This window comes from Abramis brama (genome assembly GCF_963993115.1).
Source record: "Abramis brama genome assembly, chromosome: 8".
In the NCBI taxonomy this organism is placed as follows: domain Eukaryota; kingdom Metazoa; phylum Chordata; class Actinopteri; order Cypriniformes; family Leuciscidae; genus Abramis; species Abramis brama.
In genome coordinates, this window is record NC_139970.1 from 30,075,419 (window position 1) to 30,101,449 (window position 26,031).

At 38.2% G+C, this 26,031-nt stretch overlaps 2 protein-coding genes across 3 annotated transcripts; both read left to right on the forward strand.

Moving 5' to 3' along the window:
• The first annotated feature begins 68 nt into the window (after nt 1-68).
• rpgra (retinitis pigmentosa GTPase regulator a) lies at nt 69-11,880 on the forward strand. 2 transcript variants are annotated; one of them, XM_084121803.1, is made up of 13 exons: nt 69-413; nt 774-899; nt 996-1,088; nt 1,184-1,246; nt 1,756-1,914; nt 2,020-2,169; nt 2,268-2,423; nt 4,081-4,236; nt 4,631-4,755; nt 4,859-5,113; nt 6,325-6,496; nt 6,695-6,765; nt 6,860-11,880. In XM_084121803.1, exons 1-13 carry the CDS (start codon nt 383-385, stop codon nt 11,534-11,536), a joined length of 6,234 nt encoding a protein of 2,077 aa, XP_083977929.1. In that variant the 5' UTR covers nt 69-382; the 3' UTR covers nt 11,537-11,880. The 2 variants fall into 2 exon arrangements, with proteins under 2 accessions (XP_083977929.1, XP_083977930.1); XM_084121804.1 differs by lacking the exons at nt 69-413; nt 774-899; nt 996-1,088; ... (3 more) ...; nt 2,268-2,423; nt 4,631-4,755 and having other exon boundaries at nt 4,213-4,236.
• Nucleotides 11,881-12,695: 815 nt separating this feature from the next.
• srpx (sushi-repeat containing protein X-linked) lies at nt 12,696-25,473 on the forward strand. The gene is made up of 10 exons (XM_084121813.1): nt 12,696-12,886; nt 17,598-17,645; nt 17,990-18,181; nt 19,142-19,318; nt 19,429-19,555; nt 19,722-19,843; nt 22,194-22,373; nt 22,683-22,816; nt 24,707-24,828; nt 24,994-25,473. The coding sequence occupies exons 1-10, from the start codon at nt 12,820-12,822 to the stop codon at nt 25,169-25,171; spliced, it is 1,347 nt and encodes a 448-aa protein (XP_083977939.1). The 5' UTR covers nt 12,696-12,819; the 3' UTR covers nt 25,172-25,473.
• Nucleotides 25,474-26,031: the final 558 nt, after the last annotated feature.

Consider the following 26,031-nt stretch of genomic DNA (forward strand, 5'->3'; position numbering starts at 1 on the left):
TGCCATACAGCATTGTGGGCGTGGCTAATGGGATGTAACTGGGCGTGGTGAGTGACAGCTCTTGTGCATGTTCTCATTTATCCCTGACATCGGATGTTAAATTCTCTCTCTCTCTCTCTCTCTCTCTCTCTCTCTCTCTCTCTCTCTCAGTTAAAATACTCAATAAATATAATGTTTCTTTTCTTAATTAAATAATTATATAATTTAATAAATAAAAACTGTCCAGTTACAACAAAGTGCGAACACTTTATTCGATTTTTTTTTTTTTTTTTTTGCATCGATTGTCAAGGTATACGTATACTTCCGGTTCAACTTTATCTCTTCAGCAGGGAACAGCTGAAAGTTCAGGAATGTCATCTGAAGAACAGAGGTGTAGAAGGTAATGACAGGAGAAACAGACACAGAAATACCAGGTAAGATGTGTATTTTTATAGTGACACATCTATCTATCTATCTATCTATCTATCTATCTATCTATCTATCTATCTATCTGTCTATCTGTCTGTCTGTCTGTCTGTCTGTCTGTCTTTTTATCTATATATCTGTCTATCTGTGACTCTGTGTACGTGTATGTGTATTTTAGCATGTGCTTGTAAGACTCTCTTTGTGTGACACTATAATCATGCCTTTGATCTCCTAGAGCATTATACCCACACAGGCTATTCTGGGAAGCTGGAAGCTTTCTAAGGATTTAAATGGACCGTCTTGCTGAGCATGGGGAGGTTTGCTCTTTGCTCCGGATGTTGTACTGAACAAATGTTTCCTTATTGCAGATACAGGTGCTGTATTTACCTTTGGAAATAGTAAAATAGCAAACAATGTGCCCAGCAGGTTATGGTTAAAGAATGATATACCTGTGCACATCTCATGCGGACAGTCACACTCAGCCTTTGTAACAGGTTGTAATCTCTCTATATTCTTCTTGTAATTTTGTAACTATAGCTATATGTTGTAATATATACTATATTTTTGTCTCTTTACTGATCTCTTTTCAGAGCAGGGCCGTTTGTTTGTGTTTGGAAGTAATGACAGCGGTCAGCTTGGTCTACAAGCCAAAGGACCAGTTAAAAAACCAGTCTGTGTTAAAGGTTAGACATAAAGGTGCATACATAACATTTATGTATATGTTTTATAATGATCTAGCTCTGTGTTGTCTTATTTATCTTCTTATTCGTCCACACAGTTCTTAAAGGGGAGAGAGTTCAGTTGGTTGCCTGTGGGACTGATCACACACTCGTAAGCACCTGTAAGCAAAGCCTTTTACTGTAGTTTCATATTACGGTATACACTATTGTTAAAAAGATTGGCATCAGTAAGATGCTTTAAATGGAAGATGTTTTTGGAAGAAGTGTAATATTATTTTAATTTATACTGGTAATATTTTGAAATATAATAAAAATAAGTAAAATTGCTGTTTTCTATTTTAATATGTTTTAATTTATTTTGGTGTTGGCAAAGCTGAATTTTCATCATCATTACTCCAGTCTTCAGTGTCACATGATCCTTCACTCTATGCTTAATATGCTTAATATTTTTTTTATGCTTAATAACCATGATTCATGATTCTTTGATTAACAGAATGTTCAAAAGAACAGCATTTATTTGAAATAAAAATCTCTTAATGGTCTTTACTGTCACGTGTCCTTACTGAATAAAAGTATTTGTTTTTTTTATCTTACTGACCGCAAACTTTTAAACAGTAGTTTATATTTTAAAAAGAGAATTGTAAGTGAAAGTGTCTGTGGGTTTTTCCAGCACAAGGGGAGATTTTTGCGGCTGGAGGAAACAGTGATGGCCAGTTGGGACTGGGCCACTGTAATGCCAGTAACTCTTTCCAGCGCCTCCGCGCCTTTTGTGACTATTCTCCAATCAAATTGCTCTCTGCAGGTGGCCACACCTCTGCTGCACTTACAGGTAACATTGAAATGCAACAGAAATTCTCCTTCATAGTAGATATAAACCTACTATTATAAATGCAAATGCATTTATATATTTAAATAATAAATCTGCATATTTCAGAGGATGGCAGGCTGTTTCTGTGGGGTGATAACTCTGTTGGTCAGCTTGGTTTGGGGAATGACAATCATGCCTTGGTGCCTAAAGAGCTGAAATTGGGACAACCCATTCAGTCGGTCTCATGTGGATACAGACACTCAGCTCTGGTCACAGGTGAGCGCCTGTCAATCAACACTATTCATAAGCATGAACAATGCTGTTATTTATTTTTTGAGGGTGCAATAAATTGTTGGGAATTTGGTATGTTTCAGATAATGGGGATGTTTTCACTTTTGGGGAAAGTGCAGATGGACGACTGGGTCTTTCTGCTCATCAACTGGCCAATCACGGTTGTCCCCAGCGAGTAGAATCTCTGCACAGGGTTCTGCAGGTGGCATGCGGAGGCAAGCACACACTCGCCCTCACAGGTGATGGAGATGTACACATACAGTGCCTTAAAAACATTTGAATGAATGTATATTAAATATATTTTATTATCCATTCGATTTATGTTTAAAATTGAAATGCCACTTGGTTTGATATGTTGTTATCTAATGCAGTGACATTAATACATTTTTTAAGTGTGGCTTAATGTTACGTGACAGCAGGGACAAGGAGAGGCAAGAATTTGTTTATTCAAAATAACACAAACACAGGTAATCCAGACAGGTTAAAGAACATAATCCAAACAGGGAAACCAGAATGCAACAGCTTACACGGGATGTTAAACCCATGTTAAGGGACCACAGGTGAGAACTAATCAGGGTGGACAAACAAGGGACACACTATAGAAAGTAACAAGGGACATAGCAACATAGGAAAATAACACAGAAACAATGGAAACATCAACTTAAAAGTCCTAAACAAAAACAAGACAGGAATCATGTCCAAATACTTCTTGAGACTTCTTGATACTTCCCTGAACGCACACTTTCCACGGGTCCTTGAAATCCTTGAAAGTTTGTGAATCTGAAAAAAAAAAGTCAAGGCCCTGGAAGGTTTTTGAAAATAAACATACATAGATACAGGTCCTTGAAAGTGCTTGAATTTATTTTGTGCAGGAAGTTTTCTGGAAAAAATTCCATATAATTCCCTCCGGTCCGCTAATGTATTATTTCACCAACACTTCGTGGCCTATGCATACTAGCTTGCTTGATTTACGTTAGTTATGCGCGTTTACACGTTACAGTAAAGCTACACTGTGTAGGATTTTCTCCCATCTAGCGGTGAAATTGTTTATGACTACCAACTGAATATTACTTTCTAGCCCCTCCCATTCCGAGGGCGTTTTAACTCCTATGGTGGCCGTATTAATTCAAATCTGCCGGCAGTCGCGAGTAATCTCCCCCTCGCATTCATCACGGTGCCACTGAGTGTAACAACGCGAAAGGCGAAGCTTGAATTTCCAGGTATGTCCCTCTTTGGCTAATGTATTTTCAAGATGGAGGCGCAACATGGCTGCCGCCATTCGAACGACTCGCTCGTATGTATTCTAAATGTCAGATTTTACGCTTACGAGAATACTTGATTAGTTGGTAGAAGTAATTACACATTAATGAGCACATATCATTTTGAAAGAACAAAATGTTTTTTGCTAAGAATCAACTTAAAAAATTACACAGTGTAGCTTTAAGTGTTTCCCACGTGAGGTACTTTGTGTAGTACGTTGCCATGACATTCACGTGCGCACGAAACTACTACGATGATACCTCAACGTTTCATGCATAAGTTAATATCAGATCATTTTACAAATATTCTTCAGTTTTATGCAAAACAGAAATGCGATCTGTCATATGGCCAAAAATAAATGCAAAACAAAATAATGACACATGAAACCGGTAACACGATGTAACCTTGATCTCACCTGAAATGTGTCCTCACATTAAGTCCTTGAATTTGAGGGTATTGGACCTGGAAAGTCCTTGAAAGGTCTTTGAATTTGAAGTTAACCAAGGTGTGGGAACCCTGATATGAAATTATACACATTCAATTATTCCTCTCTTTCCCCTTTTCTCTCATTTTTTATCTTAAACATTGAATGTTTATGATGTTTTTAAATGAATTTTATCTCTCCCTTTTCTGTAGAGGATGAGTTATATTCTTTTGGCTGTGGGGAGTTTGGGCAGTTGGGGTTGGGGACGATGATGTTTGTAGCAGACGCACCTCTTGCCGTCGGCCACTTCAGGAAAGGCAGGGTCACTCATGTCACATGTGGCGAAAACCACACTGCGCTTATAACAGGTAAGATATACAGACGGTTAACTAAGAGCTGTCAGAGGATTTAAATAAATGATTAAATAAATGATTAAAATAAATGATTCCTTTGTCATTTACTAACAAATTTATTGAAAAACATGGGTAACATTACATTTACACATTTGGCAGACTTTTTTTTTCTAAAGCGACTGGGAGTCAAACCCATAATCTTAGTGTTGCTAGTTTAATACTTTACCAGACGAGCTCTTATTCTGGTCAGTCTTTAAGAGAATCAAACAGTTGTGTTGTGTAAATGTGTTGACTGCAATAATTACATATACATTCAACATTTGACTTCACATTTACCAGTTCCAAAAAACATGTATTTGTGGTTTATATAGTTAGTTACACATCTTATTTAAATGCACTCATTTCTCAGATAGTGGTCTTCTGTACACATTTGGAGATGGCCGTCATGGGAAGTTAGGCCTTGGAGACGAGAACTTCACCAATCAGTTCAGTCCAACTGTGTGCCAGAGGTTCTTTGATTACTCTGTCATGACTGTACGTTTTTTTGATAGTTTCTTATCATGTTCTTGCTTTCTTATGTATGTATAACTAAGGAAATATCACATGTGTTCATTGTATTTGTGCTTATGTGCTGTAGGTGGCATGTGGTTCCAGTCACATGCTGGTGTTCGCACGGCCACGGCAACAGGAAAGTGAAGAAGTTTGTTTAGAGGATGAAGATGTTACCTACTCTTACCTGGACAGGTGTTATACCTCAATGTTACAGGGGCAACCATTAGAGCATATTCCAGACCCAGCACCTGCTCTCGTCTCACAACTGACCTTTCTCCCCTCATCTCTTCCAACCTCTCACCGCTGGAGCCTATCAACACGGGCCAGACGGAGACAGATGGTAAGAAACTGATCTCTTGGGTTACACCAATTTGGTGTTAGACTCCTTGTGTTCTATGAAGGTTCTATGGCCGATCTTTACACTGCAAAAAGGAGATGTATGGAGGCGTTTTTTCTGCTAAGCACTTTATGAACCAGGGGTTGATTTTTATTTGAGTTAACAAAGTTAACTCTTTTTTTTATTTTTTAATTAAGGTCACATTAAAATGTGTAAACCGTTTCTGTGCCTTTAATGAATAAAATTTGTTTTCGAACTTAAAATAAGACAATCGATAATAAAAAATATTAATTATGTTTACAACTACGAGCATCCAAACAAATATATATATATAATTATAGATGTCCCATATTTTGACCACACCACACAATACTGTGAAAGTTTTTTCAGAAGGTTAGTGTCACGTTGTGGGTTGTTCCTTGTTCCTGTTTCATGTATGTCATGTGATCCCTTGTTCAAGTCATGTGATCCTGCCATGTGTTCCCTTGTCTGATGAGTTATGTTGTCATTGGTTCATTGTTTCATTGTTCACAGTTGTCCCTTGTCTAGTCGTTAGTCTTGTGTATTTAAGCCCTCATGTTTGCCGTGTCTTTTTCTAGTATTGAATGTTTCTAGTTGTGTTTATTCCTTGTCCAGGTTCTTGTTCTTGTTTTGAGTTACCAGTTTCCAGCCTTTATGATTTTGTTTATTATTATTAAAGCTGCATTTGGGTCCGCTCCATCTTGCCTCTAGTGGATTCATTCGTTACAGTTAGTGTACTTGCTTACCAAGGAGCATGATTGAAATAAAATATGAGACATGTAATGTGTTAAGAAAACAAAGAAAAATCAAGGTAAATATTACAGAATTTTTTAACTGTGAGAAAAATGTGTGTGAAAATATTATTTAATTGTGTGTGACATTCTTAATGGAAAAATAAAGTAGGGAGAGTGTGAAAATATTTGTGTACATGTGCTTGTTTATATGATTTATGAGGACTCAAATTTGTATAATGACATATTACACTGGTATTACAACATAAACGTGGTTTTTATTAATATAAAAAATGTAAATATTAATTAATATAAAAAAAACACATACTAAATAATGTTTTATTAAACAAGCAGAAGGTGATAGGTAGGGTTAGGGGATATAATATACAGTTTGTACAGTATAAAAACCCTTACACCTATGGAATGTCTTCATAATAATAGGTGTGTGTATGTGTGTTTCAGAAGAGCTCATCTGCACAGTTTGGTCCAGAATTTTGCAATCTTCCTCCCATTACAACTGGCTTTACTGCACTAGCCCTGACAGGCAACATCCTACAACCCAGATCTCCAACAGACACTCCTAAATGCTTCAGAACTGATGCCCCAATCACACTGCCTGTCAGGACACTTCCACGTAAATATTTTTCAATTTTTCTGTTCTCCCAAGACCTCTCTTTCTAGCCATCCATCTACCATCTATCCAACTGTGATGCTAATATCTCTTACCACAATTATATAATCACTAAATGTAGTCATTCTAAATTAATCAAAAAACACTAGCAAGAACCAAACACTTGATTATCAGTATTGACCAGCTTTCTTGTGAATACAGTCACACCCATCACTAAGAGCACAGAGGACTGCCATAGTGTTGGAACATCTGAAAACAGCATCTCAGACAAGGTGAGCAAAAGCTGTGTCACTGTGCTCAAGATGACGAAATTATTTATTAGAAAACTGTTTATTTAACTGAAGAATGTAATGTTTGATTTGACAGACACGTGAACAGCATAAGCACAAGATGGCAAGAGCCTCTTCTATTGGGAAAGAAGAGAATGTTCCTCAGCAGGCTCTGCCCACTGAAGTACAGGCTGGCTCTGTTTCTCATCCATCAATGACAGAATCTCCACCACCAAGCAATCTTAAACACAAGAAGCCCAGGTCTGGAGATCCAAAGAACGCTGCTACGCAGGAGGAACGTTTTTATGCTACAGAATCACAAAGCAAAATGCAATCCAAAACATACAAAAAATCTATCCAGAGTACAAATAATAAATCTAAAGGTCAAGCAGTAGAGGTCAGATCATCTCCAGAGAGCATGTCAGCTAAAGAAAGGGAAGGATGCAGTGAAACATGCAGTATTAGTATTGATTCAAAAGCAGATCCCAGAGGTCAAGAGGTCACTACTCTTGCTGAGATGGAGCACGAGACCAAGTCGAGTTCACTTAAAATTCAAAATACAAGTTCTCCAGTTCAGGAAGTCAAGGAAGTTAGAACAATGCTTTTTTCCTCAGTTTTAGAGGTCAAATCACATAAAATTAAAGAGGAGGGTATTCCAGTAAGAGCTACAAAAAGGGTCAAGTCTCCAGTCAAGGATCAAGACGTGCCCTCTGGCAGGATGGAAGTTAGTGTGGTCGAATCAAAACTTCATGCAGGTCCTGCTCAAAAAGACATCAAGCCATCCCTTGGAAAGGCTCAAAAGGTCATTTCAACACTGATCGACACACAAGAACAGGAAAACCCATCAGTCAAAATTCCAGCCAAACTGCAAAACACCCCCAAAAAAGGAAATCATGTTGACACAGAAGAAAACCCTGGTGAACTTACACCAAAGAAAGCTAAAAAGAAGAGATCAGATGTGGAAAGAGCCCCAATGAAAGAAACAGCACCCAAAACACCCAGCCCTCTATCAGTTTCCATACCCACACGAAAGTCTAAAGCAAAAAAGGGGAAACCTGTGGAGGCTGAAAACTCAAAAGTCCAGCTTATAACTGAGATGCAAGCACAAGTCAAAAGGGAAACTGATAGTAAAACACCTCAGAACTCCAATATATCTTTTCCCCCTGTAGAGAACAGAAAATCAGGAGGAGCTGCTGAAATAAGCCAATCCGCTTCCAACCTGCAGTCTGAGCAGAAAAATAGCCAGTCACCCACTGATAAACTGCTTACTGAACAGAAATATGAATTTCCATCAATTAAAAGCTTAACTCCAGAAAGAGGCCACTCAGTTTCCAGTTTATGGTCCAATAACGAATCAGCAACCAGTAAATCTTCCACCATAAAAGAAACTGAATCATCATCTGGTAATTTGTTAAGTCTATCACCACAATACAGGCAGTCACCGCTAAATGAAATGAAATTAGATGGCAAATCAGTTGAACATGAAGAGCCAGACAGGAAGCCACAGGCTGAACGGAGCATTATGGGTAGTGTAGTTTCACCACTAGCAGCCATGGCTATAGTTAGTGCTGCACCATTACTAATAAAAGCTGCTGAAGTTCTTTCTGAAACTTCACCAGAACAAAGTAATAAGATGTCCCTGTGTGCATCAATGTCCCAAGAAGTAGCAGGAAACAATTTCCTGCCAGAACACGAAGTGGACCTGGACAGCACAGTTCAGGATGTATCAGCAATTGAGGAAATAGATGACAGCAGCTCCAAAATGGAGAGTGCACAAGATGTACAAAACAAGCTTGTTTCAGATGAAAACAGAAAAATGGAGAAAGAAATAGATGTGAAGGATAGCGAAACAGAGAGAGTGGAAGAGAGAGGTGAAGAAGAGACTCTCGCTGAGGATGAAGAGGAAAGTGAGGGTGTTGGGCAGAAAGAAGAGAACAATGTTGTTGAAGATGAAGAAGAAAGAGAAAGCGATAATGATAAAGACAGTGACAGTGCTCAAAAAGGAGAGGAGGACAATGAGGAAGAGGAGGGAGAAGAAGATGAAAGTGAGGGTGTTGGGCAGAAAGAAGTGAACAGTGTTGTTGAAGATGAAGAAGAAAGAGAAAGCGATAATGATGAAGACAGTGACAGTGCTCAAAAAGTTAAGGAGGATGGTGAGGAAGAGGAGGGAGAAGAAGATGAAAGTGAGGGGGTTGGGCAGAAAGAAGAGAACAGTGTTGTTGAAGATGAAGAAGAAAGAGAAAGCGATAATGATGAAGACAGTGCTCAAAAGGGAGAGGAGGACGGTGAGGAAGAGGAGGGACAGGAAGATGAAAGTGAGGGGGTTGGGCAGAAAGAAGAGAACAGTGTTGTTGAAGATGAAGAAGAGAGAGAGAGCGATAATGATGAAGACAGTGAAAGTGCTCAAAAGGGAGAGGAGGACGGTGAGGAAGAGGAAGGAGAGGAAGATGAAAGTGAGGGGGTTGGGCAGAAAGAAGAGAACAGTGTTGAAGATGAAGAAGAGAGAGAGAGCGATAATGATGAAGACAGTGAAAGTGCTCAAAATGGAGAGGAGGACGGTGAGGAAGAGGAAGGAGAGGAAGATGAAAGTGAGGGGGTTGGGCAGAAAGAAGAGAACAGTGTTGAAGATGAAGAAGAGAGAGAGAGCGATAATGATGAAGACAGTGAAAGTGCTCAAAAGGGAGAGGACGGTGAGGAAGAGGAGGGAGAAGAAGAGGAAAGTGAGGCAGCAGGGGAGGAAGAGGATGACAGCAATAGTGGACAGAGCAGTAAAAGTGAGGGAGAGAAGAGTGAAGAAGGAGGAAGTGAAGATGTGACTGAAAGAGAAGAAGAGGAGAATGAGGGTGAGGATGGAGAAATGGAAGAAGAAGAGAATAAAGATGAAGAGAGTGGTGGTGAAGATGAGGAAGAAGAGAGGGAGAGCTGGGATGGAGGGAGTGAGGGAGAGGTGAAAACCGATCCAGAGGAGGATCAGGAAGGAGAGAACAGTAATGAGGAGAAAACGGAAGTAGGTGAACAATCTGACAGTGAGGATGAAAATAAAAATGTGAGATCAGATGAAGACGAAGGAGAGAGCGAAGAAAATGATGGGAGTGAAGAGGAAGAGAATGAAACAGAGGAAGGAGAGGGAGAACAGGAAGAAAAGGGAGACGAAAAGTGTGAGGAAGAAGAGGTAGGAAATGAAGATGAGGAGGAAAATCAAGAAGAAGAGACTGATCATGAAGAGGAGGAGGGAAACGGAGACCAGGCAAAAGAGGAGGAAGAAGAAGAGAATGGCACAGAAGAAGAGGGTGAAGAAGATGAAGAAGAGGAGGAAATGGAAAATAATGAAGAACTGAAAGACAAAAAAGATGGAGTAACAAACAATGAAGAAGAGGAGGGAGATGAGAGTGCGAGAGAGAAAGAAGAACAACAGGATGAGGTGGAAGCTAAAGACGAAGAAAAGGTTTCCGAGAAAGATGGAGATGAAGAAAGACAGGCAGGAAGTGAACAGCTTGAGGAAGACGATGGAGAAAAAGAAGAGGAAATGGATACAAGTGAAGTGAAATTTAAAGAAGAAGAGAATCTGGATCTCTCAGAGACACAGGAAGTGGACAGAGAAGATGAAGATGATGAGGTAGACAAGCTGAATGAAATGATGGAAGAGAAAGGAAGTGAGGAAGAAACAGAAGAGGAGGAGAAAGAAACAGACAAGAAGGAAGAGAATAAAAAAACAGACAGAAGTGGGAGGAAACAGAGAGAAACTACTGAGGAAAAAACAGATCAGAAAGAAAATATTATAAAATCAGAGATAAACAGGAGGAAACAGAAAGAATCTACTGAAGAGGAAGAAGAACATGAAGAAGAGAGTGAGGAAGAGGAGGAAGAAGCAGAGCAGAAAGAAATGAAAATAAAAACTGAAAAAAACAGGAGGAAACAGATAGAAACTAGTGAAGAAGAAGAACAGGAAGAAGAGAGTGAGGAGGACGAGGAAGAAGAAACAGAGCGGGAAAAAATGAATATAAAAACTGAGAGAAACAGGATGAAACGGAGAGAAACTAGCGAAGAAGAACAGGAAGAAGAGAGTGAGGAGGACGAGGAAGAAGAAACAGAGCGGGAAAAAATGAATATAAAAACTGAGAGAAACAGGATGAAACGGAGAGAAACTAGCGAAGAAGAACAGGAAGAAGAGAGTGAGGAGGACGAGGAAGAAGAAACAGAGCGGGAAAAAATGAATATAAAAACTGAGAAAAACAGGATGAAACAGAGAGAAACTAGTGAAGAAGAAGAAGAACAGGAAGAAGAGAGTGAGGAAGAGGAGGAGGAAGAAGCAAAGCAGAAAGAAAAGGATATAAAAAATGAGAAAAACAGAAGGAAACAGAGAGAAACCAGTGAAGAGGAAGAAGAACACGAAGGAGAGAGTGAGGAAGAGGAGGAGGAAATAGCAGAGCAGAAAGAAATGAATATAAAAACTGAGAAAATTGTGAGGAGACTGACAGAAACTACTGAAGAAGCAGAAGAAGAGGAAGAAGAAGAAGAAGAAGAAGAGGAAGAAGAGGAAGAAGGTGAAGAGGAAGAAGAAGAGGAGGAAGAAGAAGATAAGACTAAAAAAGTACCAAAACAGAGAGACAAACCAAATGTGTTACCTGCACGCAGACAGGCAAGTGCACAGAGAGACAGGCAGAAGACTAGACAAAGAGATCAGCAGAATGTTAAAGGGAAGAAGCAAACAGATGGTGCTCAGGACCCTCAGTTCTGGAACAGTGTCCTACCACAGTATCTGAACCTTAAATGACCCCAAAGGCTGCACACTACAAGCACAGACACCCTGAACATCTGCAATTACAGTTCACAGGACATTTCAAAGTGCTGTGAATCACAGTTCTTTAAACGGTGAAGCTTAAAGGTGTTGGCGATGGAGCTAAACATGATACATAAACATAAAATATGGTTTGTATTCTGCTTTAGTATGACATATGGCTCTAAAAGGGCTGGTTGTTTCTCACTTCTATATGAGGATTCTTTATTATCAAGTGCCTTGACTAATTTATTCCATACATATTCTGTTACAGTATATATTGTCATAGTTTTTATTAATGTTATTTTTAAGCACAGATGTTTAAAGTATTTATTTCTGTGTACACAAAAGAAAAATAAACCAGACAGTGAATATTTTCATGTTCTGTTCTATTTGACATTCCTTTCCCAAGACCTGGTCTGTTATTAACAGCATACCAGACTACTGTAAATGATAACTGCAATTTAAAAGTGCAAGAGAAAAGACAGTCACGCACCTATGATTTGACTGTAAAGTTGATAAGATTTTGCTGTGAGTACCTTATGAAAAACAATGTTCTATCGCTCTAAATTTTGAGATGTTTATCTGTTCACTGTAAAATAAATATGATATGTTATGACAACATATGTTTTTACATTGCTTTAACTCATCAAAATAAGTGAAGCAATTTTGTTATACAAGATTTAACTCATTTTTAAGTCAGTTTAATGTAACTTAAGTAGAAATGACTTAACCAATGTGGTTGTACTTAAAAATATATATTTTTTACAGTGTAGGAGTCTGGCAACTGAATTGCCCTTTTGATGGTTCAGATTCAGACTAACACAAACTCCACATTCCCTGTATTTCAGTATTCCATGTATTCTGTAGTCTAAAATCCTACAATACTAATGGTGATGGGTGAAATGTCTATGTAGACCAAAAAGAATTTTAACTAAATCTTATCAACTTATTTAACTGTTCAGTGCACAATTTCCCCCTTAAATATACAAGAAGTAATAATAAATGATACAAATAATAATAATTTAACTGTTACTTAAGTGTCCCAATAGCCTACTTTTTAGGGTCACTGTAAGCAGCACTAATAACAGTAGGCTACACATTTTATAATTTTATACAGATGTATAGCCTACCAAAAGTCCCCGCGCCGCTCTGTGCGCGCGCTCGCCCTGGATGAAGAGCTCTCGTATTTCTATTGAGGAGGCGGGCTCGGGCTTGTGCTCTGGTTCTATCGTAGGAATGTACCCGAGGTCTCCCAGCAGCTCCTGGACTTCCTAAAGATGGACACCTGGATGTGTGTGTATATGATAGTGGGACTACAGCTGTCCGGAAGCTTTGCGTATGACGGTAAGAGACCCATCCAAACGGATCGTGTTGAGTCTCGCGCTCTGACCTTTAATCAATCAAAATGTGTTGAGCAATACTTAACAAACTAATGCAAAGTTGTGAAAAAAAATATGAGGAAATGCAGTATTTGTGCATTTGAGAGTTTCCCCGTGCTGTTTCTGCTTGATTTTCTGTATTAGGCACAGTATATTTCAACAGAGCTCAGAGTGTTTACGTGGACGCTTTTGGGGCTGTTTGGGGGGAAAGAAGGGGGTAAGTTTCTTAAATCCAGGAAAAAGACACTGACCTCTTTCATATGAAAATGCACTGATGACTTGTCACCAGTAGGACACTGCGCGCCCGGTCGAAGTGCTCAATACTGATGGGACATATCTTTTAAATGCTTCGTCTTTAAAATATATGTGATTAGTGACACACAGTAATAGTGTAATAATGTCTTCTGGACAGTAGGTCAACAGTGTGCCCGAAGAGTCAGCAAAGGTTTAATGGGAACATTTATAAAATGTCCAAGCATATAGAGCAGACATGTTCAACAGTCTTTTGTCTCAAGATCTCAAAATCCCTTTTGGACTTCTAGCAGGACAATTCATATTAATACCATGCACTTTTAATATTAAGTTTGTTCATTATCCTTCATTATCTATTTACTGCTATTTTAGGCAAAATTTCAAGTGCCTACTCAATAGGGTCTTGCAGATCTAAAGATTGTGTTATTCATCATGAGTCATTTCCTTGGTTAAGTCTCAAGTCAATAGAATCAAATAGTAATCATATGATACAATGACATTGAATTTACAAGAAGTTATACATTCAAAATATGAAACAAGCAATAAAGCATCACTGGAGGTGTGTATTAATATGCTGGTGGTGTTGTGCTACTCACTGTCCCTCAGGCTATGCTAAGGGGGCTATGGAGTCTGGGACTGTTATTTGGAAATGTGTCTGATGTTTTGATAAGTTATTCACATGTTATGAAAAAATAAATTGTTTTAACTAAAAAATCTAGGATTTCTGTCCACTTTTCCATAACTAGATTATGGTTGCTAAGCCTGTACCAGATGTCACTAATATATTCAACCTTTGTATATGATAATTTTAGGAATCTGTATAACATTTTAATCTACTTTGTGCTTTGGTTTATGTTTGATTCATCAGTATTGTTGTTTGTATCAGACTGGTTGACTAAGGAGGGTATTTTGAAGTATTGCTGTATATTAGTGAGAGCAAAAATGCATTTTACTTCCAGAAAACATTGTGATGAAGTAATGTATTTATATTCCAGCAGAAGCAGTTCACACTTGCTTACATTCACCGTGTTCACCTTGGTCCCTTCAAACCTTCATGGTTTCTCACTCCAAGATTTTATTTGTTTGGAGAATTAATGAAAAAGGAGTCTTGCTTGGACTCGCTTAGACATGCTTGGACTCGCTTAGACATGCACATTTCCTGTGCTGCTGGATACACACAATTGAAAAAGCTGAAGAGATGCATGTGTTGTGGTGGTAGAACTAATTGCTCTAAATTACCAATCTCCATTTCGAGCACTATTAGAGTGAGACCACGGCTGGGAATGTAATTCAATGCGGAATGACTGTGTGAGGTTGTTGTCCTGTCTTTGGGTTTTAGGTTGTGGTTGTGGTCCAGGCTACAGTTTGTAAATGCATGAGAGGTCCAATTTACAAAATACAACAGACCATCAGACTCACATATTGGCTTTATTTGCATGTGTAAAGTGAACGCCAGTAAAATAAATGATTCGTTCTGGTAAATTATCTCAAATGATTTACATTGTTTATTCACAAAAGACTGGGTGGCTATTTGTGTTTGTGTATTTTATGGCCTTGTGAACACAAACACAGACTCATGCTGGCTAAAACTTGAAGACATGTTACAAGATTAAGATTGAACAGACACAGACTGTCCACATAACACGGTCCTGACTCGGACTAGCATGTAGTTGTAAAACAGTCACATGCCCAAACTCGAATGAATTTAACATTCTGAGCTATTATTTGTCTAATGTGAATCAGTAGCTTTCAGAAATTAACTCTTTTGGATGAGCAAAGCTTGTTGCATATATGAGAGAGAGAAAACACATTGATGTGTGGGGACAATAGTTTCAAACTAAAATGTAAAAAAAGAAATGAAGACAAAGATTTTAAAAAGTCTAAAGGCTGTTTGGAGAGTGTAGTTTGAATATTTGGGCAGTTTTTGAAATATTTGTAAGTATAAGCCTATGTAGTTTGAATATATTGACAGTTTGTAGAGAGATTTGAAGGTTAAAGCGTGTTGAGTGGTTGTTAGCCAGTTGTTAAGGTGCTCTGGGTGGCTGCTAGGGTGTTGCTAAGGTTTTTTTGTGTGGTTACAAGCATTTTTTCAGTGGTTGCTAAGGTGTTTTGGATGGTGGCTAGGTCAATGTGTGGTGGCTGATGGATTGATATAAACATAATTAGTCTGTAATTCCCCGTCAGTCTGTAGAATAAGGTTAACTAAACTCCACACACATAAGAGCTGTGAATCCGTGAGGCTGGAACTGTTGCAGACACTGAACATGGGGAGCCTGAGGGATCTTGCTTTCTTAAGACTAATGTCTGCAAAACGTTCATTCGAATCCAGTTTTAAGTTAAACATTTTAGAAGTTGTCAAATCTTTTCAACAGAAGCTATATGTTTTAGTTGACAAAGTTTTCTGTAAGTGGAAACTCCCTCTGTTTGAAGTATACGTGTGTGTGTGTGTGTGAGAGAGAGAGAGAGCAAATGTAAGCCAAGTCAGTGAGTATTCTGGGTTACACAACGTTCTGCTGAGCTTAACAGAATGGAACAGGAAAACTCATCTGCCAAATGGAGCACACACACACCTACACACATGATCCCTGTGGAGTGTTTTCCATGATAGAAGTTGGAAAACTGTGGTCCTGTCATGATTCACCTCTAGCTCTGCATTAACATTGTGTGTGTATGTATATGTGTTTGCTGCTCTGTCTCTCTCAAGTTCTTGTTACTCCATCAGAGGGAGCTTTGATCTAACTTGCTGTGTGATCAGCCATCCACTCACTTACACACACACACATGAGTCAAGAGAACAGAACTAGAGGGAATACAAAAGCGAATCAGCATGAATGCAGCCTCTAGTTTTTTTGTGTGTTTGATCCCAATCTAAGAGGGCAAAATGTGGGTAATGGAGTTTTCCATGATTTATTGAAGCAGGTCTTGTTTTAACTTTCATTGGAGTATGGATCACTTACTTTCATAATACAGTAAGTACAAGTCACCGAATTAGATGGAATAGAACACTGAAACCTGTTTCTGTTGGAGAACATTACTGTTTTTCCTGCAGCATGGTGGAGGATGAAATTACACGTTGACTGTTGTGAAGGAGCTTCTGTTATGACACTGAATGTAAATAAGCAAGAAAAATTGGTAGCTACTAGTCTGACCTCTGAATAAAGCCATGCCGCCAACATCTATTCCATCTAGTCATGTTCCCTGTAGAGCATGTTATCCTAATACAGTGGTTCCCAATTCCAGTCCTCGTGACCCACTGCTCTGCACATTTTGTATGTCTCTCTTATCTGACACACTCAGTTCAGTTCATGGAGTCTCTCCTAATGAGCTGATGATCTGGTTCAGGTGTGTTAAATAAGGGAGACATACAAAATGTGCAGAGCAGTGGGTCACGAGGACTGGAATTGGGAACCACTGTCCTAATATAGTGTCGTATGTTATTTTATGTGGCTGCCATTTTCACTGCATCGCAACATGACACACTGTAATTCACTTCATCACCAGCAGGGGTCATTGTTGCATTTCATGCCATGTCAATAAATACAACAAACCCATTTCAGTGATAGCCTAGCTATGAAAGCCTGTTTAAAAATATAAATTTAAGAATAAAAAATAAATAAAAAAACAGTCACATTGATAAAGATAAAGTCACATTGTGTCACATTGTGAGATTGTGAATAAATGCTGTATCATTCAAATGTTTGGGGTCAAGATAGATAGGTAAGATTTTTTTGTGTGTTTTTGTCTTTTAACATACTGTTTTTGTCTCATTTGCTCACCAAGGCTGCAATTATATTATTCGATACAGTAAAACAATAAAATAAAACAGTAATATTGTGAAATGTTATTACAATTTAAAATAACTTCTATTTTAAAATGTAATGTATTCCTGTGATGGCAAAGCTGAATTTTCAGCATCATTACTCTAGTCTTCAGTGTCACATGATCCTTCAGAAATCATTCTAATATGCTGATTTGGTGCTCAAAAATATTACTTATTATCAATGTTGAAAACAGTTGTGCTGCTTAATTTTCTGGAAACGGTAATACTTTTTTCCAGGATTTTGTGATGAATAGAAAGTTCATAAAAACATCACTTTTTTTTTCATTATAAATGTTGTTACTGTCAATTTTTTGATCAATTTAATGAGTCCATGCTGAATAAAAATATTAATCCCTTTAAAAAAATCTTACTGACCCCAGATTTTTGAACGATAGTGTACACAATTACCTTTTTTATTCTGAGGCTTCCATAGTTAGCAGACTGAACATACAACTATTACAAGATATTACAACAAAAACCAAACTGTGGTTTGTTTTGTTCTAATATAGTCACACAGAATACAAATGATTCTAGTTGAACTGAATCTGAAATTCTGCGGTCATGCCAACTCTTCTTGCTTGTGCTGTCCTAAACTGTTTTGCAGGCTCTGGATACTGGCCATACACTGATGATGAAGATGTGCGACACACAGGTGAAAACATGCAAGGACATACTACATTAAATGCACATGTTGATCCCAAAACCCCATTACACAGAACTTAAACCCATCTTCTCTCAGTGAAACACTCTTACCACATCTTAACACACGAGCGCTGCTGTCAGAACACATACACTCACAATACAGAAGCCACTACATCTCTGACTGCCTGCTTAGGCTTCAGGCCTCTGATTGCTTCCTCTTCTTCTGTGGCTGTGCTACTTTATCTTTGTTCACGTTTTCTCCATTCATGTCTGGATTAAGGTAAGCTTTGAAGGCCGTGTTTTGTTATGACTCAGTGTCTTTGCGTACGCGTGATAACGTATGTCTCTTTCTAGGTGTGCCGTGGTGCGCCCCAGTGAAAGTCAAACATGGTCACGTCAGCTGCCAGACACCACGCGGAGAGCGTTATAAGAACGTTCTGGGAACTCGGTGCAAGATCCACTGTAAGACGGGCTACGAGATGCACGGCAGCAGCGAGATTCTCTGTATGGCCAGCAAACAGTGGTCAGGAAACTACGCATGCAGAGGTCAACATTTACTGAGCTCAATTATAAGATCATATTGCCTATAAATGCTGACGTGTTAACTCACTTGAATGATTACGGAAAGGATTAAGGCATAATCAGTTCTATATTTTAACAAAATCATTTTACAATAATTTTAATGCATTCATCAATCAATTCATAATTTTTTTTTTCAATTCAAATTTTTTTGTTTATTTAAACTACCGTTCAAGAGTTTGGAGTCAGTAAGATTAGGAAGTCTCCTCTCCAAGGCTGCATTTATATGATCAAAAGTACAGTAAAAAACAGTAAAACGGTAAAGCAATATTGTGAAATATACTTTTTTCTATTTGAATATATTTTAAAATGCAATTTATTCCAGTGATGGCAAAGCTGAATTTTCAGCATCATTACTCTGTCACATGATCCTTCAGAAATCATTCTAATATGCTGATTTGCTGCTCAAGAAACATTTCTTATTGTTATCAATGTTGAAAATGGTTGTGCTGAATAATTTTTTTTTAGGATTTTTTTTGATGAATAGAAATTGCACAAGAACAGCATTTATTTCAAAAATATAAATCTTTTGTAAATGTCTTTACTTTCACCGTTGATCAATTTAATGCATCCTTGCTGAATAAAAGTATTCATTTCTTTTAAAAAATCTTACTGACCCCAAACTTGACTTTGAATGGTAGTATGGTATTTTTGATGACCAAACTTTAAATTCATTTATCTTTTTTTGCCACATGCTGAAAGAAATGAAAAAAAAAAAACTATTTTAATTAATTTATTGATTTCCCAGTTGTTGCTTTTTATAATTCAATGACTGATTCCTGAAGAAATCTCGAGACACAGCTTAGTACTAGCCACAACCAGCCACATGTCAGTCAGCAGCTGAATGACACATGGATTTATTTGGATTGACAGCTGTGACTGTCCATTGAAAATCCATTTTCACCAGGGTATGAATTATGTTTACAGAAGTCCGCTGTCCTAAACTGACCATGCCATCTAACGGAGGTTTTAAGTGTTCAGACGGGTCTTACTTCAACTCCCGCTGCCAGTTTTTCTGCTCACCAGGATACACACTCCGTGGAGTCCACAGCGCCACCTGCCAAAGCAGCAGAACGTGGAGCGGGGGCAGCAGTGTGTGCCTGGGTGAGTGAAACAGTCATTGAGCACTCACTAATATTCATTTACAGATTTGGATTGATGGCATAGGCCTAGTATTTAGGTGTTGAGGCATGTAAAGGTGCTTTCTGTCTCAGATGTGGATCCCCCAGTTATTAAGTGTCCTAATATAAAGGAGAAGACAGCTGAACCAGGGAAACTCACTGCCAAAGTGACGTGGGACACGCCAGAGGGCAAAGACACAGCGGACGGCATCCTAACAGAGTCAGTGAATCAGTTTTATGCTCACTCAGTTCAGTGGTCTTTATTCAAAAATATTTTACCCCTCAATGCCAAGATTGACCAAAGAGAATCACTGAATTCACAATAATTCACATCTAATCACTGTCTAGATTCTTGTTGTGAGAAACCATTGTTGTTGTTGTTGTAGTGTTATACTGAAAGGAAAGCCACCAGGCTCGCACTTCCCAGAAGGGAATCATAAATTATCATACACTGTGTTTGACCGTGCTGAGAACAAGGCGACCTGCAGGTTCAATGTTCGAGTGAGAGGTAAGTTCTTTAGTGAAATATTTAATGTTTAATCATTTACTCATGATTTAAGTAAAGTTATTCTTTGAAAATGCTTAGCTAAACAAAGAGCAACTAAAAATGTTAGCTACAAAATATACATTTAAGCTCTTTAAGAAGGTAACATATATTTAAATATGTACAGCTGTGGTCAGAATTATTGGCACCCCTGTTGAATATGATCAAAGATGGCTGTAAAAATAAATCTGCATTATTTATCCTTTTGATCTTTCATTCAAAAAATGAAAACTCCAACCTTTTATTGAAGTAAATGAATTGAAAGTGGGGGGAAAATCACATTATGAAATAAATGATTTTTCTCCAAAACACATTGGGAACAATTATTTGCCCCGTTTTATTAAATACTTTTTCCAAGATAACAGCTCTGAGTCTTCTCCTATAATGCCTGAAGAGTTTGGAGAACACCTGACAAGAGATCAGAGACCATTCCTACATACAGAATCTCTCCAGATCCTTCAGATTCCCAGATCCATGTTGGCGCTTATTCTCTTCAGTTCAGCCCACTCATCTTCTATAGGGTTCAGGTCAGGGACTGGGATGGTCATAGCTGAGGCTTCCTTTTGTGCTCAGTGACACATTTTTGTGTTGATTTTGATGTTTGTTTTTGGATCACTGTCCTGATGGAAGATCCAAACATGGCCCATTATCAGATAATTGCAGAGGTTGTCAGGTTTAGATTTTTTATCTGTTGGTATTTGATCGAATCCATGATACCATGTATCTGAACAAGATGTCCAGGACCTCCAGCAAAATAAATAGGCCCACAACATTAAAGATCCAGCAGTATATTTAACCGTGGGCATGGGGTACTTTTTATCCCTGTGTGAACCAAACCCATCTGGTGGGTTTGCTGCCAAAAAGCCCTTTTTTTTGTTTCATCTGACCACAGAATACGGTCCCTTTTGAAGATCCAGTCGTGTCTGACCACTGAATATGCTGGAGTTTATTTTTGGATGAGCGAGGAGGATTTTTCTTGAAACCCTCCCAAACAACATGTGGTGATGTAGGGGTTGTTTGATTTATTTGAAGGCTTTTTGACCTCAAGGCTCAACTAATCTCTGCAATTCTCCATCTGTGATCCTTTGAGAGTCTTTGGCCACTCAAACTCTCCTCCTCACCGTGCATTAAGACAATATAGACACACACCCTCTTCCAGGCAGATTCATAACATCTTTAGTTAATTGGAACTTCTTAATTTTTGCCCTGATGGTGGAAATGGGGATTTTCAATGGTTTAGCTATTTTCTTACAGCCACTTTCTATTTTGTGAAGCTCAACAATCTTTTGCTGCACATCAGAACTATATTCTTAGGTTTTTGAATAAAACATCAAAAGGATAAACAATGCAGATTTATTTTTACAGCCATCTTTGATCATATTTACCAGGGGTCCCAATATTTCTGACCACAACTGTACATTACTGTTCAAATGTTTGTGTAACATGTATGTTCTGTGTTCCCCCCTTCATTATGTTTCATTTTGGTTTAGTCCTGTGACCTAGTTTTCCCCAGTCTGTTTGATTACTCATTTCACTCACCTGTTCCTTGTCATTCACTCATCAGCTCCCTTTGTTTGCCCATGCATTTATACCCTGTGTTCTCCCTCAGTCGTTGTCCGTTCACATTAATGTTATGTTATGTTTAAGTGAGCGTCTCCTGAGTTTTTATAGTAAATACTGTTTACTTTGTGCTTTTCACTACGTACCGTAACAGTTTGGGGTTGGAAAGATTATTTTTTATGTTTTTCAAAGAAGTCTCATGTCCAACAAGGCTGCATAAACTTGATCAAAAACACAATAATAAAGCACTGTGAAATATTACTGTTAAATGTTTTCTATTAATATATTTAGAAGTGTAATTATTCTTATGGCATAATTGCTCCTCTCTTTAATGTCACATGATCCTTCAGAAATCATTTGAATATGCTGTTTTGGTGCGCAAGAAACATTTCTTATTTTTAACATTGTTGAAAATAGTTGTACTGATAAAAATGTTCCCCAGAATTCTTTAGAGAGATCAAATTAACAGCACTTATATGAAATATAAACCTTTTGTAAAATTTTATTGATTAGTTTAGTGCATCCTTGCTGAATAAAAGTATTAAATCCTTAAAAAACAAAAACAAAAGTATTAATTCCTTAAAACAAAAACTGACCGCAAACTTTTGAACGGCAGTGTGTGTTACTGAAAAAGCTAAACTGTAGTTGGTGGCATCCTTGCTTTTGTTTAGTTGCAGAACATTGCATAATGTGTTGGCATTGTGATATATGATTTTGTGTAAGGTAATAAGTGTGTGTTACGTACACATTGTAGTGCGTCGCTGTACTCCTCTCTCTGTCCCTGACAACGGCTGGATGAAATGTGACAGTGCGGGTGATAATTACGGGGCCACGTGTGAATTCCGCTGTCTGGGTGGCTACGAGCTAAAGGGCAGCGCTGCCAGAGTCTGCCAGTTTAACATGGAATGGTCTGGCCTGGAGACTTCCTGTGCCCGTACGTAACGCACATTAACATCTCACAAACAGCTTAGCCAGAGATATTCCTTGCATTAAACATTATACGCTCTGAAATGCAAGATTGCATAGCATTCCTAAATAAGAATGATGCTGCATATTCTGGCAGAATATTTATATTTAATATTGTGAGGCAAAATGCTAGAGGAAACGGTTACAATTTTCATGACAGAATTATTCACATTCTTCTTATGCGATTAAACCTCACAGTTCATGTAAAATTCATGATCTTACTCTTACTTTCCTGCCCTCCGGTGAATAACATCCTAATGATTTGTTTTATTAAAAGCCATGAATATTAATGTGGGTGTGCGGTCTGCTGCTGCACTGTTGGACCAGTTCTATGAGAAACGGCGCATTTTGATCATCTCAGCCCCCTCGGCTGCCAATCACTACTACAGATTCCAGATGACTAATTTACAGGTACAAGATTAATATCTGCCTCTTTATTCTATTTATTCTACAAAATAAAGCATATAAAGCTTAGTCGGAATGTTTTAAGTAGTTTTAAAAGTTTGACGTTTTAAATAGTTTTAAATTTGGAGAAGTTTTAAAAGCTTGAAGTTTTAAGTTTAAAGCAGAGGTGTAAAGTCCAGGTTCAGAAAGTAAAAGTCCTCCTCAGTATTTTGATCCAGTCACCTGGATTTGCTAATTAGCACAGTTTTTCAGTCAGGAGATAGAACTAATTAGTGAAATCAGCTGGCTGAGTTCATGGGTGGAATAAACATATGGCAGGACTTTTACTTTCTGACCCCTGGACTTTACACCTCTGGTTTAAAGTAGTTCAAAAATAGTGTGTCTGTGTGTGTGTGTGTCTGTGTGTGTGTCTGTGTGTGTGTGTGTGTCTGTGTCTGTGTGTGCACCTCCATCACTGTAAAAAGTGAACAGTTGGATCAACTTAAAAAAATTACTTCAGTTGGTAACACCTAAAGAAATTAAGTTTTCTCAACTTAAATTATCACATTTTATCGTGAAAAACGTGATAATTTAAGTTGAGAAAACTTAATTTCTTTAGGTGTTACCAATTGAAGTAATTTTTTAAGTTGATCCAACTGTTCACTTTTTACAGTGATTGTGGGGACCAGCCAGCGTTCCCCACGGGCGAAATGGGTTAATAAACATACTAAATTATATTTTTTTTAAATGTAAAAATGCAGAAAGTTTTCTGTGATGGGTAGGGTTAGGGGTAGGGTTAGTGTAAGGGGACAGAATATACAGTTTGTACAGTATAAAAACCATTATGTCTATGGAGAGTCCCCACAAAGATAGTGAACCAGACATGTGTTTGTGTGTTTGCACAACTATCTTTGTGATGACCAGTTTGAGTGTGTGTGTTTGCACAACTATCTTTGTGATGACCAGTTTGACTTTTAAGACAGGGTCACACCAAGCCGACGGTCGGCCGTCGGGCAATGTTGGGCCGTTTTTGAGTGTCGGTCGGGATAGTTTTTTCTCTGTGTTCCGCACCGTTGGCTCTAGTCGGATGCCTTCCGGGTTTTTTGGGCTGATTCAGCATGTGAAATTGCCGTTGGGCCGCCGATGAGAGAGAGAACTCTGATTGGCTGTTCAGCTTAGTGAACAGAATAAAAGCGAAAGCGAACAAAAAAGTCAAGACAGTACAGACAGAAGGCTGTTATAATTTTACGTCATCTTACCCAAGCATTCGAATGAACTAATATTTTCATAATAACATGAGGCTACTGGAATGAAAAACTGATTAGCTTGATTGATATTCAAAATAGTAAGCAAGCGCTGCTTTATGTATGGTTTGTATATCTGCAGTCCTAGTTTCGGTTTTCCTTTTTGAATGATGAGAATATACCATTGATGCCTGCTGAGATAGAAAGTTATATACTTATACGCAGGCACAGAACACACGTGCTAGTTGACAGTCGCCTTTAAGTCCTTTTGGTGTGTTCAAGCGCAGCTTTTTGGCCGAGACGCAGCCGACGAGAGGCGGCAATACAGTCAGCTTGCGTCGCCACTAGTTCTTTGACTTCGGCTTGGTGTGTCCCGGGCTTTAGACCATCGGAGTGAGGACAAAGAGATTAAAGTGAGGACATTTTGACTGGTCCTCACTTTCTGAGACCCATTTAAAGGACTGTTTGGGGGTCAAGACTTGGTTTTACAGTAAGGGTTCAGGTTAGGCACTTAGTTGTGATGTGTAGTGTTAGGGTAAGGAGCTAGAGATTGCATTGTGTCAATGAATGTCCTCACAAAGATAGATAAACAACAATGTAAAATGTAAAAATTATGGCATAATAAATACACACACACATATTGCAAGTAAACTGGATGATCTGTATTGTGCAGCATGCTCAGTGTGGTCTGGACTTAAGGCATGTGACGGTGATTGAGCTGGTGGGGGTGTATCCAGCTCAGATCGGCCGCATCAGACACAGACTCATCCCTCCAGGGCTGGCTCTACAACTCAGGTACTTGATTACAGTGCTTAAAAGAAAACTCTAAATTAATATTCTTTAAACGATGTTTTGTAGATAAGAACTTGTGAATTGCTCCCACTAGAAAGCACCTCCTGATACGCATCATTCTACTGAATGTGGATAAATGTGTGTGTGTGTTTTGTTTGTGTGGGGCAGGTTGCTGCTCCAGCTGTCTCAGAATTCCTTTAGCATGGTGCTGCTGGACAAACAGGGTGTGGATAAGCAACGCTACACTTTCCCCATCACATCAGCAGAGATCTTTACCACCATTGACACGTTTCCCCTCCGCACTGAGGAGGCCATACTACAGAAAGAGGCTGGACAGAGCTGCTAGATGTATATTTACAGTGCACACATTTACACATCATTTTCTACTGGGTATAAAGCAAACCACACTACAAGAGAGAGTCTGGATAGAGCTGCTACATCTTATCATATATTGTAAACATACACACATGCACACACATCTCTCAATATGAATGCATGAGTGAGTCTTTGTTGTTTGTCTTTTTATGATGTTCTGCTCTATTTGATTTGTCTGTTGTCTCTATTTATGTCAGAGTGGACGGTCTACTTTTCTTAAGAAATACTACCAAAGCAATATTAATGTAATAAAAGCCTGTTTGATGATTGAAATTTGAGAGCATGAGACTCTGCTTTTTTAAAAGGCTGGTAGGGTTTATCTGGGTTCTTTGGTTTGGTAAATAAATATGGATAAATATATTTTGGCATGTTATATTATGATTTCTTACAAATAGTGAATCAGCTTTGCTTTGCTTTAATATATATATATAAAGTATATATGTAATGTTTGAAAAGCTATTGTAAAAGTCAGTGGTCACAAATATCACAAATAAATTATTACAAAGACTTGTGACAAGTTAAGAGAGCAATAATGTGATCTTTTTAACCAGCTAGTTTAGCCACTTTATCACAAAATAATATGTATTAAAAAATGATTTAAAAAACAAACAAATGTGAGAGTAAAGAGAAAGACATTGTTACAAAAGATTTCTATTTAAAATAAATGCTGTTCTTTTGAGCTTTCTATTCATCAGAGAATCCTGAACAAATTTATAAAAAATTTCCACAAATATTTAAGTAGCACAACTGTTTTCAACATTGATAACAAGAAGAAATATTTGGCACCAAATCAGAATATTAGAATGATTTCTGAAGTATCATGTGACACTG